This window comes from Phodopus roborovskii, unplaced genomic scaffold (assembly GCF_943737965.1).
Source record: "Phodopus roborovskii unplaced genomic scaffold, PHOROB, whole genome shotgun sequence".
Classification (NCBI taxonomy): Eukaryota; Metazoa; Chordata; class Mammalia; order Rodentia; family Cricetidae; genus Phodopus; species Phodopus roborovskii.
This window is the reverse complement of record NW_026125295.1, coordinates 16,098,199-16,118,844: the sequence shown is the minus strand read 5'-3', so window position 1 is coordinate 16,118,844 and position 20,646 is coordinate 16,098,199. Positions and strand designations below refer to the sequence as shown.

The window sequence follows — 20,646 nt, the reverse complement described above, 5'->3', positions numbered from 1 at the left end:
AATATTTAACTCCCAAGTTTTGTTTTGTAATAAAACAATGAAAGAGGTCGAAGTCATCACAATAAAATCTCAATGAAACAAATCTAAAGTCAATTAAGTCAAGTGTTCTATCCTTTTTTCTAGTTCCTCTTCATACTCTGGAGATGTGGGCTCACTATGTAGCCCAGGATAGCCTTGAACAAGAGATACTTCTGTCCATGTCTTCCTAATACTGATAAAAGGCACACGCTACCATCTACATTTCTAACCATCTGTAACCTGAGGGCGAGCAGACTCCTATGACACTGCTGAAGAGTTGTGTTTAACTGACACAGAGCTTTAGGCAATACTCAACTCTCCCATAAACATATAAAGACATACTTGGTTTGGCACCCAGAAATCTCACAAAATGCAGGAAACACCCAGTAATCGAGGAGATGGCCTTTTAATAGACACCTTATTAAAAGCAGTTCAATAAAAGCTTTGATAATAAAAGCAAGATGCAAATGAGTATTAGTTTTCACCAAGTCTGCCATAAAGATTGGATTAAACCAATCATTTTTTCAGTATGAGAACCTGCTTTGGATCACAAAAATTCCTTTAAAACATCTTATTTCCATGGTTAAGAATGATACACTGGCCACAGCATGGGCAAACTTGGTCACTGAAACAGTTCATTGCCTTCTTGGTGGCACTGGGAGATGAGTGCTGGGTCTACTTTTCATTCCACAAGTAGACCTTAACCCAAAGTGCACACATTTTCTAATTTGTTTTGTTTTGGTTTTAAGAATAGGTAACAATGCTAATGACTGTTAACATGAATGAGGATCTGCAAAAGTACGTAGAGGGGAAGAGATGGCTCAGTTGATGACATGCTTGGTCTGCAAGATGAGGACCAGACTGAACTCCTAACACCATATAAAAGCTATGTACAGTGATCCACATCTATAACTTCAGAACCAAGGAGGCAGAGGCAGGCTACCCAGGGCTTGCTGGCCATCCAGTCTAGATGAATTGGTTAAGTGTCAGGTTCAGTGAGAGACCCGTCTAAACAATAAGATGAGAGAGAGAGAGAGATGGCTCAACAATGGAGAGCACTTGGTTCCTGAGCACCCACATGGCAGCTCACAACCTCGTGCAATTCTAGTTCCAGGAGCTCTGATGCCCACTTCTGGTCTCCGTAGGCAACAGATATGCATGGATATGCTTAGATACATGCACATAAATGCACATACTTACAATGGTTTTGTAAAATATATATTGAAAGAAAAAGAAGGCACATGATTAAAAAAGACATCTAACATCGGGATCTGGTCTCTATATGCACACATGCACAAACATGCACCTGGCATGCATGCATACATACACACACTCATACACATGTGAACATAATCAATCTCTCTCTCTTCTCTTGCCCCTGACATAGCTACACACACTAGAGGAAGTTATCCTCTGGATACTTACCATTTTGCCTCTGGCTCCCTTGGGACCAGCCTCTCCTGGATCCCCAGGATCCCCAGTTTCACCCTAAATAAATATATTAAAGTAAGAATTAGTAGTGAAATCAAATACACGTTACAGAGGCTTAACTGTGTTTGTAAAGTCATGTACATCTTGCCTTGTGTGGCTGTCTCCATTGCACACTGTGTCATCACTGGCTCACGGTTCAGTTTCCCAGACCAGAACTCAGGTCCTTAGAGAACCAAGACCTCCTTTTGTTTGGTCTTCTGACTTTACTGCAGGGCCTGACATTTACAGAGTTCAGTAAAATCTTCAAGAGGAACTGAAAGCCCTGAGGTGGAGGTTATCATTGCTGGCTTGTCATATGACAATGGTTTTTATAAACACACTGGGAAAACTCAAGCCAGGCAACATCTCATCATCTGGTTTATTTCTCTGCATTTTTCTTTCCTTTTAAGCCAGTGGTTCCCAACCTGTGTGCCCAGACCCCTTTGGAGGTTGAACAACCCTTTCACAGAGATGGCCTAAGACCATTAGAAAACACAGATATTTACAATTCGTAAGAGTTATGAAGAAACAATGAAAATAATGTCGTAGTTGGGGTCACTACAACATGAGGAGCTGCGTTAAAGGGTCACACAGCACTAGGAAGGTTGAGAACCACTGCTTAAACAATGAATAAAGGAAGGAAAATATTTGAGGAAAAACTTTCAGAAAGGATTACCTTTCTCTCTTTACCTATAAATTAAAAAAAAAAAAAAAAAAAAAACACTTGAAGTTGAATATTTTTAAAGTTCTTATATTCCTAATCAATCAGATCATATTAAAAAACTTCATGGGAGAGACATGTCTCTTCCCTATGCTACCCCACCCTGCAGTAGTATATTTATTTCTCATTAACTGTCCCAAGATACAGTCCCCGGCTCTGGTCTGTGAAGTGCATATACCTTTGGTCCACTTTCTCCAGGGAATCCTTCTTGCCCCTGCAATCAACAACAGAGGGAATCAGTACAGACACCCTTGGCCCAAGTAGATTTATACTGACTTTAATTCTACCACCTTCTTGTTTATATGCCTGTGCGTCAAGGAAGGGATGGGCCCACTGGAAACTAGGCAGCACCACAGGAGAAAAAAACTTCCAATTTCTAAATTCAGTTACTCATGGCTCACATAAGCAAGATGACAGTCAAAGAGGAGAGGCAGAAAGTGTTTGAGGAGAAAGATCTGGAGATTCCAAACGGCCCGAGTCTTTTCCAAGGGTATGCAACAGAAGAGGGGCTTGCTTGGCCTTGTGTCCCCAAGTGATGAGTAACCTTTCTCAAGTCGGGTTCAATGGAGAGGGTCAGGGAGTCAACAGTCCAGACCTGATCGTTCATCTTAAGGTCCTCTGCTTGCCTTACTTTGGCCAAAGACTTGTTGAAGAGTTTTCCTACCCTCATCTAATGAGAAGTGTGTATTCTACCTAAAATGAAGTTTCTTCTCTTTTGTACGTGCATGTGTGTATGAAGGGATGCACACTCATGGGTATGCCAGTCTAGAGGAGGACATCATGTGTGTGTCTTCCTCTGTCACTCTTGCCATCTTAGTTTTGAGACTGGGTCCCTCATTGAACCTGGAACTCACCGTTTTGGCTAGGCTGGCTAGAAAGCTCCCAGGACCCAGCCATCTCTACCCAACCCTGCCATACTGGGGTGAAAAGTATCACAACCATGGTGGGCATTTCCATGGGTACTAGGATTTGAACTTAGGTCTTCTAGCTTTCATGGAAAGCACTCTTACCCACAGAGCTATCCCTCAGCCCCTAAATTTTATCTTATATTTTAGCATTTGTTAAAGCTTTTGATGAACACCTATTATTACCAGTGTGATAAGGGGGTGACTTGAATTTACACATACAGAGAGCACCAATAATCCCCCCATGTTCTTCCCCACTTACCAACTTCTAATTACCACTAACCTACCAAAAAACAAAACCAAAACAAAACAAAAACAACAAAAAAACCCAAAGCTTTGTTTTTGATGTAAAAAAAAAAAAAACAAAAAAATCCTTACACATATGAAATTCAAAAGGCAAAAAGAAAAACCACTGTAGTCTTTCCTACCTGGAGTGGTTATATATCCTTTCCAGCTTTTAAAATTGCATTTAAGGCATGCTCAAGATAGGTGTTCTTCTCAGTATATGAGAAGTATGTGAGACTTGACTTCAAGGTTCTGTGTACACATTTTAAACAGAGGCTGCAAGCAGGGGACTCTGACCCCTGGCACCCTGGCACTGGTGGACAGAGGCAGGGTGCCCCAGGGGACCAATGGTCAGCTCAGCCTATCAGAGAGCTCCATGCTCAGTGAGAGAGACCCTGTCTCAAGACACGAGGTGGAGCAAGATAGAGGGAGGTTCACGCCACCCCACCCCTTTAACCTCTGACCCCCACATTCACATACATGGGCATGCGTGATTCCCCATGTTCACACACTTTTATAATAAACTTCATATGTATTCATTTTATAGAGAGTCTAATGTTCAACGACTCGGGCCAGTAAATATGTCCCTCTCTGTGGGACACTAATGTTTTCAATTATTCTAATGAACATTACTGAACCCCCTCACTTTTTTCAGTTTTAATTTCCTAGGACCATTAGCAGATGTGTCTCTCCCTCCCAACACCATCTTGGGCCATCCCCTGTGGGTTCCACTAGCAGTAAACTGAGCTCCTCTCTGCTATTTTAGACTATTCCTCTACTGACGACTTCATTTCTCTCAGATCTTTATCTGGATCTCTAACATTTTCGTTTCAGAAAAGTTATCTTCACATTTTCTGTGCTTTGTAGTAATAATTGGCTATTTTTCACAATGATTATATGTGTACACATGTATTAGCATGGGGGTCTGAGCATGTATGTTTGGGCATGTAGACAAGGGTAGAGGAGAACCTTGGGCAGTGGTCTCAGGTGCCTTATGCCTTTATTTTGAGACAGGGTCAATCACTGGCCTTGAACTTTACAAAGTAGGTCAGACTAACTGGCCAGCAAGCTCCAGAGGTCCACCTGTCTGCCTCCCATCACCACTGGGATTACAAGTGTCCACTACCACACCAGCTGTTTACTCAGCTCCTAGGGACTGAATTCAGGGACTTCTGCCTGCAAGGCCAAGTGCATCATTTACTGAGCCACTCCCAAACACTTTTGAATGTATTTTTAAAGTGGTTATTATTAGCATGTCAAAATCACCGGCTTTAATCAACTTCCTTACTTTTAGGCATGTACATATTCAGTAACAACATAATCATTTTTAAAGTTACTGTTTGGGCAAATGCATTAAGAAAATGCTGCAAAATTTCTCACTGACAGTTGAAGCAATCATAACAATAGGAAGATGAAATGTAAATGGCTCCTCAGTAAAGCCACACACAGAACTGCCAAGATTATCAGCTAGTTCATGTTCACAGGAAAACACAAATGATTTGTTTTCAACTTTCAATTTTCTCCTGCCCCTAGAACCATGGCATGATTCTCCACCATAATGTCCATAGGACATCAATAAGTGAACTATCAAAGTAGCTTTTCAATTGTACCAGACTAATTATATATTGCCTTTTGTCTCAACCATGGCAAGCCAAACAAGCAACCAAAAGCTCATGGAATAGGTCAAACATCAGTGGGTATAACTTACCTTTGTCCCTTTGCGGCCAATGCTACCATATCCCGGGCTGCCATCATCACCCTGTAAGCAAAGCAACTAATCACACATATCCAGACTAGAAATATAGGTAGACTATTTACAGGAGGACATGACTGATAGAGTTTTTTGGGTTTCATTAGGGACAACTATGAAGCAGAGTCCTCTAGTGATGGTGCTAAAAGATACTGGACAATATAATTAACAATTGCAGCTACTCATGATGTAGTTGTGAATATTAAGAGAATAAGCTGGGCATCCTGTAATCTTTCATAAGCAACATTATTACCCAACTCTTTGCAGAGCTTCTGTACGTTAATATTTGAGCTCCCATCTATTTGCCCACACAGTGGCTACTGTCCATTGCTCGTAGAAGCCCTGGGCAATGGGGGAAGGTTGGAAATTGTTTCTGATAAAGAGGTCCTGCAGACAAAAGGTCAGAAGAGGTCACGGGAGGATGCTACATAGAAAGCTTAGTCTGTTTTACCATCTTATCTCAAAAGCATCTGCTCCATGACAGCTGCTGCCTTGGGAAAGCTAGCCAATCAGAAATGACTGTGATGTCCCAGTTGGTTACAGCTAGGACACTATAAGGCTAGACTGAGACAGTGTCCTTAAAGATCTTCTGAGCATCCCTCAGAGATAGGCATAAACATCTTTTTGCTGTGGTGTGAATTTTGCTCTCAGCAGGTCATGTGTTTGAACACTTGGTCTCCAGCTGGTGGTAGAATCCTTCGGGGGGTGGGGTGGGGGAGTGAAGCGTTGGAGGAAGTCACCATTAGGAACAGACCTTGAGGCTTTTAAAATTCTGCCCACTTCCTGCTCATTCTCCACTTCCTGGCCGTAGAAGTCATGTGACCAGGGGCCCATGCTGGTGGCCTATTTGCCCTCCAGGCCACGATGAATTGATGGATCGAGCCCCTTAGAATTCTAAGCTAAAAGAAACCCTTCCTTCGAGTTACATTTTAGACAAGTAACTAACTCACTACTGAAGTAAAAGTCCCAAAGACCTTGTCAAAAGTAGAGAAACAAACTCACATGCAGGCCCCGAGGACCCGGAAGGCCGGCAGCTCCCTTTACCCCTAGGTCTCCAGGATCGCCCTGTTCAATAGAAAAATGGAACGGGTTCGAACTCAGTTGTACTGCTCAAGACAGGATCTCATTCTGAGTCCCAGGCTGGCTTTGAATCTGTGGCAGTCCTACCCCAGCCCTTCAGTGCTCTAGGGTCACAGGTATAAACCACCACACTCCCTTTCATTAGGTTGTTTGTACAATGGCAAATCAGAGACTATGGACTAGACACTGCTTAAGTTCCATGTGTCACAGCAATGGGTTTGTATTCAGGCTTGCACACTGTACAAATGACATGTAAGGAATGGCTGTGGTTGGCCAAGCAGGTCTCCGCCATTCATCATCGAGGTCTCAGAAAGTCTGGTTTATTGTTGAGTGTGGTTCACCATCTGAGCCACTTGGTGCCATGAAAATGGCCCCCATCATGATCCAGGGAGGACTCTCTACTGTTAAAAAAATAAGTGAGCAAAATTGTTTTCCATGATGACCAGTGCAATTCACTCAGCTGTGAGGATAGCAGGTTTCTTAGCCTACAGACCTGAGTATAAACAGTCAAAAGATAATCTCTGATGTGCAGAGCATCTACCAAGGCTTATGAACCAATCACAGTAGGGTCTTGGGGAAACCTCAGCTACCTGGGGAAATGTACATGGGGTTATGGAGGATGATGAGCTCCCTTTTAAAGAAAATATAACATTTAATTTAGAGCAGTTTGAGATGTTCAGGATGGTTTCACGGAGAGATAGAGTCCTCAGCACCCCATACATGAGCTTTCCCCATTGCTGACCTGTTAGATCCACTTGGCACACACATCCACACTTGGCACAATGAACAACCAATACTGATTCGCTGTATTCATCAAAACCCATCCTTTGTCCCTAGTTTTTATCTAGTATTTGTTCTCAGCTCCAGGTCCCCCAGGAGTTTCTCAAATGTGAGGTCTCCATGGATTATTCCAGACTGGGACAGTTTAACAGACTTTTGTTTTTGAATGACTTTGACAGCCTTGAGAAGCATCAGTCAGATATTTCGTGGGATGGCTCCCAATTAAGAAGTTGTCTGATGTTTAATTTTGATTAGACTGGGTCTATGGGCTTTGAGGAAGGAGGCCATATGGGTACAGTGCCATTCTTGTTGCATCTTACCAAGGGTAAAGCAAGCAGCGTGGCTTTACTTGCTTGGCTGCAGACCTGGTTGATGTCATATTGGTCAAGCTTCCTCTGTGTTAAGGTTGGTGGTTAAGTCATTCTGAAGAGAAAGGTCCCACAGCGAGTGTGAGAACTGTGAATTGATGTTCTGAAGAAAGGTCCCACAGAGTGTGTGGAAACTGCATGGATGCTCTGAAGTATGGGGGTGATACAGAAGGGGATGATGGAGGCCATCATTCCCAGGATTCACTTTCTCCGAGTGTTTTGGGGACCACCTGTCCTCCCACAATCATCCAGGACTTATGCACAAAAGCCAGTTTCCAGCCCCCTTTGAACGAATCTTGTACTAGAGTCAACAATATGTGCTCAATGCTTCCCAGATGACTGTAGTTTAAGAACATCCACTTTAAGGCAGGAAAGCAGGAAGTCAGATGGATTTCCCAGGGACAGTAATTGGTTACTCAGTTGCTGGTAGAGCCAGACAAGAAGCATGGGATTGCTAAATTTAAATATATGGAGTATAGCCTGGGTAAGTGTTTATCCTAGTCAATAGTGATACATGGAATCAGTTAATCTGGGGTTTCAGTTTACACTGGGCCATTGCCCTGCCCCTCATTTTAGCTACTCTACTTTAAAGTTCCTGTTGTTAATGGCTTCCTGCCTATATATCTCTCCCCTTACTCTCACCTAGCTCTGAATTCTATCCATCTCTATACCCCTCTTTTGGTCCCTTCTATCATTCCCTACATAGTACCTTCATTTCATACTCATTATGGACACATCCATGAAAACACACACACGCACACGCAAACGCACATGCACACGTGCACATACAAGCACACATGCACACACACGCACATGCACACACATACACATGCACACGCACACACACGCACACACGCACAGACACACACACACAGATGCACGCACATACTTGCACACACTTACACTTACTTCTTCATCTGGAGAAAAATTTTATTCTTACCAATGGCACCACTTCCTTTACAGCGTACCCCAGGACACGCTTTCCTCTTTCCAGGACACTGGTTCCTCTTTCAAACTCACTTTCTGACCATTCTTGCCACACCACATGCCCCAGAGCCCCCTCCTTCTGAAGATGCTTGTGCTGGTCACCCTCGTATTTATTATGCAAGCCAGTCTTCCCATTGACCCCCCATTCTCCTCCATCACAGGTCCTCCCTGGCACCTCTCTCATACAAAGGCCAAGGCGATGCCTCAAATCCACTCTAGCAAGACATTCCTCCACTCTAAGGAGAGCTTTTCCGGTCTGCCTCACACTTTCATCCCCCCTCCCCCTTTTCTTCACTCGTTAACACACTGCAGTCTCCCCTTCCACTGAAAACACACTCCAAGCTTTTCTAGACAATGGCAGGCTCAAGCAGGAGCAGAGATATCCTGTTCTCCCCTTTAAAGGAGGAACCCCTTGACTGCGTAGGCAGCTGCTCTGCATCCCCGTCTCTGCTTGGACAAGGCGTGCATCTGTATGATTCACAAGCCTACACCCCGAGCAGACCTTGCCCCTGGTCCCTTCCCCTTGCCCTTCCTCACAGCCTTCTGCATGTGTGATGGGGTCACCAGGTACACTGGAATCCCTGGATCTTCCAAGCCCCAGTTCTCTCCAAGGAGAGCTGTATGGAACCATCATCCTTTACGTTTTCATCCTGTCAAATCCTCCAGTCACTGCTGGTCTTGGAGACAATGATAGCGACCAACTAGTCTCTTTGTTTCCAAAGCTCTTGGCCTTCAAAAAACAAAAAAAAAAAGAAAACCCCCTAACAGTCTACACTAGGCTGTCCACTTAATACCTCCCAAGGGTCTGGCTGTGTCTATACAACCCCTTCAAAACAAGTAGACAATGCTGTACCAGTGGCTGACGATTCTACCACAGACTACCTTGCTCTTCATGTGCCTGCCAGACAGGGAATTTTTCATGCAAATAATTATTCTTCAAATAATTCCTCCTAGGATGCCCTAAGCCTATTCCTAATCCCCCCTTCCCATTTTCCCTGTCTGCTTCTTCAAAGTGTTTATCTTCTAAAGGCCTCTCAAAGCTCACACCTTCTTTGATGTCTCCTTTTCCGGCACACAAATACTCATAATTACTTTATTTGAACCTCAATTTCATCCTCTTTGCCCTATCTTCCTTATGCCAGAGATTGCTGTCTTCCAGATGTTCTAAATTCTTTGGTCTGGATTTCATGTCCTAGAATTGCATTCATTCATAAATCCTGGGTTCTTGTTCCAGGCCAGGCACTGTTTTAAGTACTGCAGATGCACTGGTAAGACAAAGAACCCTGCTTTCCTGTCCCCAACTTTCTAGCACAACACAGGCCTGAGCCTTCCAAGGTCCTTAGCAAAGGTTCACATGAGAAAGAAGGAGAGAGAGAAAGAGAGAGAGAAAGGAGGGGAGGAAGGAAGGAAGGAAGGAAGGAAGGAAGGAAGGAATTGTGCAGAGAGGATGGAGAGGGAAGGAAGTCCTTGCCAGAGCAGCCTTCCTCTCCTGAGAGCCCTTAGTGGGATGGGGTGTAGCCCCTCGTGCAATTATGCTGAGTTGGAGCCCCTGACCTCATCCTGGTCCACACCCAGGTCCTTTGAGACTTTTGGCTCTCCAAGAATCAAGCCAGAGCTTAGGGGCAACAAGATGTGTTTTCCTTTGTGTTGAAAGGGCTCTGGCTCATCCAGCCAGCCACAGCTCTCTCGGGTAGCACAAACTCCAACATTGCAGGGGCTGTATTAAAGAATGTGACCTACTTTACTTCCTTGGCTTCCCAACCGGCCTTGATTCCCCGCTTGTCCTCCGGGTCCTGGAGGCCCCTGGAATGAAACAAGGGTGGCAGATACAGGGAGACAAAACGCAGCTTTTCCTCAACACGTGTGTCTTCTACAGAAAATGAAGTACAGATGGGAGAACAGACTGAGCCGACCCTGCTCTGGAAAAAAAAATACTGTGGCTGTCAAATAAAGACTAGTAAATAAAAGAAAATTAATAAAGTAACCCAGGCCAGATGTGGCCTAAGCGATTACACTTCCTCGTCTCTGTGTCCAAGCAGTGTCTAGATTCCCACTGTTTGTCTCAGGGAACAGATGTTGGTGAAGCATCTAACATTTTTCCAAAAGACATTAGCCTTCAAAGAAGGCTTTCAACAAGACTATTTTTTGTTTGTTTGTTTTTTAAAGGTATAATTTATCCTCATTTGCAAACTGTGAAATGTGCATTAGAAAGCTCAAAAAGTATCACGAAAACCAACCCGCCTTGCGACAAAATTGCGTCCAGGGCACACAGAATAAAGATTCTGAAATGGTTTTCAGAGGCTTAGAAAAGAGAGGTTGCCACCTTTGGTTCCTGGAACAGGGCCTTCCACTAAGCAGCACGTATTGTAAATGCTTGTCAAATTGGTAAAAGGGAGGAGTCCATGGGCCATGAAACCTAAGTCTTTCAGGATGGTAAAACCCGGCAATTACAACATGAATTACATATTGTTCTATACCTAGCAGAGTTTCCCTCAAAATATGAACCACATTTCATGCCATCGGCTACCTCTTTGGGGGTTTGGGAGGTGATTCAGTAGGTAATGGTGCTTGCCACCAAGCCAAAGGACCCAAGTTCAATTCCTGGAATGCATATGGTACAAGGGAACTAGTTCCTCTAATTGGCTCTCTGACTTTTACATGTGGACTGTGGTGTGTACATACGTGTGTACTCTCACACCAACAAATAAAAATATAAAACTACATCTGTTCAATTAGGCACAATAGGTGATGTAGGCACAATATTATAGTAATAAAAGTATCTATACAGCCCTTATGCAAGTAATGGTTGCAAGCATTTACATCTGTCAAACCATTTGATTTTCACAACATCCAATGAGGTAGCTACTATTACTATTCTTTTGCAGAAGATATATCCATTATTAAGTAAATTGTTCAATGTCACACAGACAGGATATAAAGCTATAGGGCAGCCTGGCTCCAGATTCGATGTCTATGACTACTATACCATTATCTGTGAAGACAACAGAAATCCTGTAGTGTTTTCCACATTTGCATGGAACAATTCTATCCCCTCCTCCCATGACTCTACTCCCTCCAATTTTTTTGAAACAAAGTTTCATGTAGCTAAGGTGTAAACTCCTAGTCCTCCTACCTCTACTTCTCTTAAATAAATATTTATTTGCATATTTTTTTGGTCTTTGTCAACTTCATACATGTGTAGAATGTCGTCTGATTATTCTCATCATCCCTACCCCTCTTACTGTTCCCTCCCTGCCCCATCAACTCCTGCTCCTCACGGGCCCTTTCCCTTACTCCCTTTATGTTTTGTGACTCACCGAGTTTAACCCGGGCCATCAGAGCGACCACGAGTGTGAAACCATCCAATAGAGCCTGGTGGGTTCACCCCACCTCCTCCTGAGCGCTAGTCCTACAGAGAAGAACCCCAGTGCTTGGCCTAACCTTGTTGGTATGCATGCTACTAGTGTTATTTAACTAAGAACATATATTCAAAGAACAGTTGCAGCTCCAAGTAAAATTAGTATTTTGGACCTTGTTTTCTACTGTATTTTCTAGTGTTTGGATATTTTAGAGAAGGGACTTAAGGGCAGCAAAAGATGGGACATAAGGAGGCACAAAAGAATCTTTCATTCATTTCAAAAATGTCTTCCTGGGGAGAATAGCTTGTACTATTTTTTTTTTAATCGAAGACATATATTGGTTGAAATAGCACATTTCGCTTATGCAGAACACTGAGTACTGTGGAACTTAATAAGCCTCCAGTATGCCATCAAGCCAAATCACATCCTTTTTCAAGATGAAAGTCCCAAGGAAAGCTTTCAATCCTGCTTTTAGAAAACACTGTTCCACTGGAGGGTTCCTCCTGTGTCATAAAACAAAACAGGACCTATAGCAATGGGTTTGTAGAGCCAATAAAGTGTAAGGCTCTCCTGTGCATCTGGCTGTGTTTGTCTTTGTGGATTTCCCCTGGAAACAGCAATCTAGAGATCCCATTCATCATGTCCCAAACACAGAAAATTCCACTTGTCTTTGAAACTGCCTTTTAACTGGCCGAAAAGCAGGGCATTTCATAAAAACCAGGCAGCGGGAGAAAAGCGGGCTTTCCAGCCAGACAAATGCAAGCGGAGGTAGACGTGGTACCTTGGACTAACTGACAATGCCAAAGGCTGGATGATTTATAACTGTGCCACAGCTTGCCAAAGTGAGATTAAAGGGACTCATAGGTGAAGGTGTCCCATGGGGCACATGGAAGAATTACTCCCCTAACAAACAGTCTTGGATACTGTTTTGGATCCTAGAGCAAAAGAAATAACAAGGCCTTTGTATATCCACTTATCTATATATCTACAGCAATATTTTATATTAACAGATGAGATAATAGCCCAATACACATCTTCCTTTGTACTTACTATTTTTTAAAATAAAAATCACCATTGTGATGGCAGTCAGCTTTGAAGGATTCAAAGGTGTGGATGCAGGAAGTTTTATCACCAGTATAGTTCTGCTATGAAATTATGAAGTTTTCATGCATTTGGAAAGAGCACTTTCATCAAAACCAGGAGCAAACATCATCACAAGCAGTTATTAATGTACTTTAAAATAGTATGTCAAGACACACACCTTTATGCAAATAACCTCTTAAATATTCTCATGATGGGCACAGCCACTTAAACACTGGGCCTCTGCCCAGTTTAACTAATGGATGCAAAGTAATGCATTCCCTTGATACTGCTAATAGTGGAGGGTGAAAGTCCCAGCTGGGTCTCATTCATTCATTGACTGCCTGATTCATCACACAAATGTATTGAGCTCTGTTGTGCCAGGAATTGTGGATCCAAGCTCTGGGTATTCAGCATAAGCCAAGACACTAACATGGATGGCAACCTGTAAAAAGAGGACCCACAGATACATATATACTATGCTAGCCATAGACAAGGAGCAGACCACACAGGAACTTGCCACTCAATGTGTGGTCCAGACCTGCAGCATCAGTACCAACTGGGGACTCATTGAACATGAAGAATCCCAAGTCTCAATCTAGACTCCCTGAGGACTTGCATCCTAACATGCACTCCTGGGGATGCTTAGAGCACTTTGAAATAGGGGAAGTGTGGGTATTGGGTAGTCATTCCCATTCTCGAAGGAGAATTTAGAACTATCAACACCACATCTTCACTTACAGAGATTCTAAGTTCTTAGGAGGGTTCTAGGTGGTAAAATGGTTTAGTCTCCCCAGAAGAATTCAATTAAAAAAAAACTTTATGTATATGTGGGTATGTGCATGTATGACACATGTGTGGAGGTACTTATGAGTGCCAGGAGAGGGGTTTGGATCCCCTGAAGTTGGAGTTACAGGAGGTTGTGAACATGGGTCTTTTGGAAGAATTAATTAGCAAGTGCTCTTAACCACCATACTACCTCTCTATCTCCCCTAGGAGGTGGGGTAGGCAACTCCAAGTGGCTGGTGAGCAGGGAGTGATGTAATAATATATTGACATAGCGCAGAGGAGAAATTGTTAACCTCAGATGAGAAGTGGAGGCAAGGAGGTTTATCTAAAGAGACTCCACTACAGTCTGATGAGGGGGAATCAGGGTACCATATAGCTCTCACTTCTCACACAAAAGTTAAACTTACTACACTTTGTCTTCAGGGCAGTGTGTAGTAATTCACCTTTAGAGAAAAAACTATTAAAGCATTGACCTTACAGACAAGGTTAAAGCCAGATGCGCTTGCTTTCTCCTTACGTACCTGGGGGCCTTTCAGTCCTAGAAATCCTTTTTCTCCCTTGTCACCAGCCTCTCCTCGTGGGCCCTGAATACACAGAATCAAAGTTATTATCTTCTTTAGTAAGAACCCTTGAACACTAAACTTGCACATTAAAAATAAAATGTTAAGTCAAGGTATTATGAGCAGTTTTCCAGCCAGCCTGGTCCCACAGCCGTGCCAGCCCCAAATAACACACAGAGAGGTTTTATTAGATATAAAGCTGTTGGCCTGTTGCTAGCATTTATTGGCTAGCTCCATCTTAAATATTAACGCATTTCTATCAATCTAAGTATTTGGTCTTATCTAACTGAAGAGAGGATCTGGAGTTCTGTTCTTTTGGTCCTACATGTTGAATCTCTTACAACCTCTCCCCGAATCGAATCCTCGTCTCCTACTCCCGCCTATCTTGCTTTCCTATTGGCCAACAGGGCTTTATTCATTAACCAGCAAGAGAAACATATTTACAGAATGACATCTTCTCCTATCATCAAGGTAACATAGAAACTGGTCAGAGAGCCAAATTATGCTGTACCAACTGCATAGGGCTTGGAGTTCCACCTTATCTGTGTGGGAGCACAACAGGACAGCCTGAAATCGAGGTGGTTGAGCCTATGTAGTCAAAGGAGCAAGAGCCTGGAGGAAAAAGCCCAACACTGAGATTTTCAGTATTGCCAATTGTCCTCAGTCTTCATACTCAGAAGCCATGAGCTTTTTATGTGAAAAAAAAAATGTTTTTCTCAATCATGTCAATCTGAAACCAGAACCTCAGATCCATTTAATATTCAGTAACCACAACCAAGATGGGCCATAAGGAAGATACATTCCATAGCAAGATGAAGTTTAGATATTTCTACTCCTGGAATAGTCTATTGCCTGTGTACTATGGCTTCTGTAGGTTGCAGAGAAAATTTCTTCATGTGCTGTATTTGGTAGTTTGTTCCATTTTACTTTGTGCTATAAATTAAAAAAAAAGGCCCATAAACTGAAGAACAAATGCTGGATGTGACTTGCAGAGCATGAAATAAAGGCAGTCAATTTATTGAGATGCTTTTCTAACGATCACGATGGCAAATATTTCTCACTCTAAAGAAAGAAAATTGAACCTTCCTCAGCTGGCATGTAATGACAAATAAAAGCAATCAAGCTGGAGAGAGAGAACAGTCTGAGAGCAAGGCTGGTTACCACGCTGAAATCTTGGCAACGTGTCACAAACTATGTCTCTGATGTTTTGATGTATTTTGCCCAATGTCCATACACAAACTGTCAATACATAATGCGTTTATTTTTAAGTACTTGCTTTAAAACCTTGAAAGATAGAACCCATGATTGTCTCACCTAAGCCAAACAGTGCACCTATTTTTCATACATTCAAAACCAAGTTTTGAAAGGAAAGATGCTATTTAAGTGGTCTGATTTCTACCTCCCCTCTTCCCTCTCTCCCTCTCCATCGCTTTCCTTCTATAAGTTCGTCCTACCACTGAGTTACATCTTTCTTCCTTCTCAGCATTTGCCCCCTTACTGTCTATGCTTTGCCCTCTCTGGCACACGTGACCAGAGCAAAGCGCCAACTATGGCTTGTCCCTTGTAAAGGAAAAAGCGCTGGAGGCAGCTCTCCAGAGAAGCAAGCTGGAAGGGACAGGCAGGGTGCCACACTACAGATCACCCCGCTGAAGCCTCCAGCTGCACTTACAACACAGTTTTCCTTGAGTTGAGCATCCAGAGATACAACACTGAACTATTACTGTGTTAAATTGACCACAATCCCCAAATTCAAGGCTCAACATTTTCCTTGGCTCAGGGACTCTTTTATTATCCTAATAATCCTGAACCCATGGGGCTGGCTGCTTAGCATGTTCATCTCATTCCACCTCTTGACAGGGACAGAACTCTGATAAAAGAGACAAAGTTCTGTACAAGTGAAGACTAGATGTTGCTTACTTGGAACACACTTCCAAGCCTCTGCACGTGAAGGGTTCTATCCAGGCTATAGATTCTCACACTCAGGCTCCTCTTTTTGTGCATGCACCCATATGTTCTCTATGTATACCTGAGGGCCCTTAGGTCCCGGTGAACCTTCAAGTCCATCTGGGCCTGCAATGCCTGGATTTCCCTGTGGTGAGAAAGAATAAAGCTATTAATGCTATCTCTTCATACGCAAGGTTAGAAGCTTCTTTTTCAGTGGCAATGAGAAGTCTTTGTAAAAACTGAAGGTTTATTTCATACTTAGCATTGTGGAGTTTCACTCTGGTGTGACTGAGACACAGAGTGGGTCTGTCACTAACCCTCATTGTGCTTGTGATGGGAGCATGGGTGTTCTGTAAAACTCTAAGCCACAGCTTCTCTTTCTTAAAGAGTGTAGGATGCATCACCAGGGTGCTCAAAAGGAATGGGACACAGCTCTCCATTTACATGTTCAGGGTACTCAGAATCTCCCATTTGTATTCAGCTTTCGTCATCTTCTTTGGTTTTATATGGGGTTTTCACACAAATTGTAAGTTGGAGAGGATCACTGAATGCAAGTCCAAGAAGAGTTTACCTAGAGTTTGTATTCAAAAGCCAAACAAAATGAACTATTGGACTAGACAGCATTTCTGTTTTTATATTTAAACATTTTTAAATTTTTTTGGAAGTTTTAAATAAAGTATCCCAGCTTTCATTTCATTTGGAATTCTTAAAATTGTAGCTAATATTTTCTAACAATTTGTTCTCTAACCAATGTCATCAAAATACAAAAGTTTAAGATAGGAGATATTACTGACTTTATTCTTGATTGGACATGAGTGGTTTATCACCTGAAGTTAAGAAAAAGAAATTATCACTGACCTGTGGGCCTGTATGTCCCCTTCGGCCATGAACTACCTAAAATAAAGAAAAAAAAATAGAAATAGACATCCTTAGTTTAGGGAACATGCTGCATATATATCATTTAAATTGGCAACAGATACTTATTCTTCACAGCACTGACATAGATAACTCCCACATTGTGCTTAACACATTCAATTACTCAGTGCATTCTTAAAGCAGGCTGTTGCCAACTCTGAATTTCTATGTAGGTAAAACTGAAATCATAGCTAAAAGTCAGAGATACACAGAGAACAGGCCAGCAGCCCACCACCACTAAACTTGATCAGAGCTGCTCAGTAGCTGGAACACTGACCTGAATTTTATTTCTTTCTTATTTTCCCCCCAAGAAAACTACAAAGTAAGTCTGGAATCAGGAATGGACCAGCCAAAGGGCAGGGTGCCAGGATTAAAGCTGAGGATCGTCTCCAGGAACTTCATTAATACTCTAAACTTGGAAATCAAAGAGCCAAGTTAGCCTGACAGAGCCAAGCAATATGATTAGCTGTCAGAAATCATCTCAGATATTCAAAAGGGACTTGATTCATTGTATCAATAAAATACCCAATCCAAATAACACTGTTAAACAGGGAAGGGGAATTCTCACTCTCTGTAAGGTCAGGGCTGGAGGAGTATTCCCAATCAGTAGTCTACAGTGACATTTTCCTGTCTGACTTGGTAAGGTCAGAGCAAAACTCACACCTAGGATTCCCAAAATTCAAACAGCCCCAGTATTGCTAAGTGTATTTCCAAATATGTTGTCATCTAAGCAGCCAAAGTATATGCATAGGGAAATGTCCTATTTCTTTCAAACAAGAATGAGTCATCTTCAAGGCCCGAGGGCTCTGTTAGAGAAGAGAAAGTCATTTTCAAAGGGATGGGAAGATGGCTTAGTGTCCAAGAGCACTTGCTGTTCTCATAGAGGACCCTATTTCTGTTTCTAGCACCCACACCAGGCAGCTCACAATTGCTGCAACTCCAATTCCAGGGGATCCAACATCCGTTTCTGACACGTGTGCTTGCACATACATACACTCAATATCTGCACACATATATACAACTTTTTAAAGTCTAAAAAGAATTTGTGTTAGCACAATGAATTGTCCCAATTCAATCCACTTCAATTCCATGTCGTTGGGAAAAATTAACCCACCAGTAGATCAGTTCATTCTGAAAACTATCTGCCACCTTTGAACGAGATAGGAACCTCAAAATGAAGAAGCATGTGTGCATGCTTGAGTCCTCCAGGACACATGCCCAGAGTCCTTGACCGAAGGAAAACCTCACTCTCAGTACTGGGGGGAGGGGGCGGGTAAATACGACATGAATTTACAAGGCAGAGGACAGCACATGCCTAAGGACAGGAAGACAGTTTCAAGGGACAGATCACATCCAGCTGGTCACATGCAGAAAACCACCCCAGAGGAAGAGATTTCTTTGAGATTGGTTTCAAGAGATGTGTACAAGTCTGTCCACCAGAGGCACAACCTGTGTAAAGATGTAAAGGCAGAAGAATAGGACATATAGTAGGTAACGGCAACAAGAACAATTGAGTCAAAAGTGTGGGTTGAGAGGGACTGGTCTGCCCCACACTGCTTAGTTTGTGGTGTGGTTAACATACATTGCTGGAGCCAGTTTCATGCGAAAACATCTGGTGGCAGCTGAGGAGAGGAGGAGGACGTTGCATTCTAGGAAAACTGAAATTCACCGGCCAATTTTAAGGGCTGTAAAGCAGACCTCCACATGAAGGGTGTTTCTCCACTGCCAGTGTTTGCAGCATCCACATCTGCTCCTGTGTCATCAAGTTTGCCTTTTGTATGTGCTCATTTGCATGTCTACGCGTGCACATGTGAGTATGCACATGGAGGCCAGAGAACAATCTCCAGTCTCCTTCCTCAGATGTCATTTACCTTGTATTTTGAGACAGGGTCTCTCCCTTGGCCTGGAGCTCACCAGGATAGGCTGACTTGCCAGCCAGTATCAGGATCTGCTAGCCTGCCTTCTCAGTGCTGGGAGACACCACCATACCTGGCTGTTGCATGGGCTCTGTCCCAGTCCTGCAAGCGCATTGCCACCCGAGTCATCTCTCCAGCTCTGCTCCCATAGGACTTTAAGATCTGATTTTGAAAGCGCTCAAGGACATGAGTCAGTGTAACACAAATGTTATCTCTGGTGTCCCTGCCCCCTCCTGAGTAAAACCTCGCCCCTCTCCCTAGCCATGGGGGTTTGGGCCCAATGGAGGAGACAGACTTCCATCTACAGCGACATAAATGAAAGGAACAAACTAAGAAGTGGTCACCCAGCATGTTTGTGGACTTAAGTCGTGGGAGAGAGATCTTGGCAAACAGGAGACACAGACAAGGAGTTGGGGCAAACGATTTTGCAGCCTTTGACTAACATCTTCAGTGGTTTACATAGGAAAGAAAACCGCAGACTATTGAAGGGTACACTCTAAGACTGCCTGGGTTCTGGTCACACACCCAGACAGCCTGACTCTTCTTTAAAGCATGCATAGGCACATCCAAAGAGGACAGTCCTCTCAGGGGACCCGAGAAGAAAATGATGCAAGATGGAGTCCCCAGTTCCATGGTTCCCCCAGCCTGGCTTTCTGGGTACCTGTGAGGACCCCGTTTTCTGAGTAGGCATGGCTGGTCTCGGATGGAGAGTCACCAGCAAGCAAGCAGGGTGTTAATGGCAGACACCCGTGAATCCTGAATCTTACTGGCAGGCTCATCCCCAATGGTGCTGCCTTGGAGCACTCTGGGAGACCTGTAAAGAGGTGCCAGGAAGATTGACTGGAGAAAGCATGACCAAAGCAATCGATCTGGATCAAACTGGATGAAAGGCTGTTTTGGGTTGAGGCTACAGTTGCTTCTCATTAACCCTGGCAGAGGATCTACTCTAATCCTCAACAGTCTGGCTCAGAGACAACCATCCCTCCCACTTCCCACCAGTGCCCTGGGCTATGCTTTCTGGCTGCTGTCTTCCCGCCCTGTCCAGGCTAGTATCCTGGCCCTCCCTCTATAATAGAGGTAAACAATAGATAATTGTTCACCTGAGAGGCCAGCTTCCCTTTCAGTCAGCAGCCTTTCAAGTAGAAGAGGTCACTACTGGCCACTCTTCCATCACTTACTTTCCAGAGGACCCAGGTTCAGTCCCCAACACCCACATGGCAGCTCACAACTATCTCTAACTCTAGTTCTAGGAGATCTGATGCTGTCTGCTGACCTCCGTGGGTACTGTATGCACACAGGCATACAGACAGAACACTGGCATACATAAAAACAACCACAACAAATCTTTAAAATGCAACGAATCCATCTCATTTCACTCAAAAGGAAAAATAAGGACTTGGGAGTCCTATGGCAGCCTATCTGCTATCCGGTAGATCCACTTCCTTCCTGCTCTTCCTTTGCTCCCCGAGCGTTTCCAGTTGGCATCTTTCACTCTCTATTGTCTTGTCAATTCTGTTTTTGTTTTTGTCCTTTGTTTTTTGTTTTGTTTTGTTTTTGTTTTTGTGTTGTTTGCTTTTTCGAGATACGGTTTCTCTGTATTGCTTTGGAGCCTGTCCTGGAACTAACTCTGTAGACCAGGCTGGCCTCAACTCACAGAGATCGGCCTGCCTCTGCTTCCTAGTACTGGGATTAAAGGTGTTCACCACCAGCACCCAGCCT

The 20,646-nt window shown here is 43.4% G+C and overlaps 1 protein-coding gene across 1 annotated transcript in view; it reads right to left on the bottom strand.

The window, feature by feature from the left end:
• Col6a6 (collagen type VI alpha 6 chain) overlaps positions 1-20,646 on the bottom strand; it is a 90,635-nt gene that overhangs the window by 28,159 nt on the left and 41,830 nt on the right. The window contains 8 exon segments of the mRNA XM_051205712.1: positions 1,444-1,506; positions 2,388-2,423; positions 5,108-5,158; positions 6,152-6,214; positions 10,105-10,167; positions 14,114-14,176; positions 16,179-16,241; positions 16,955-16,990. Coding sequence (XP_051061669.1) covers positions 1,444-1,506; positions 2,388-2,423; positions 5,108-5,158; positions 6,152-6,214; positions 10,105-10,167; positions 14,114-14,176; positions 16,179-16,241; positions 16,955-16,990 — 438 coding nt within the window.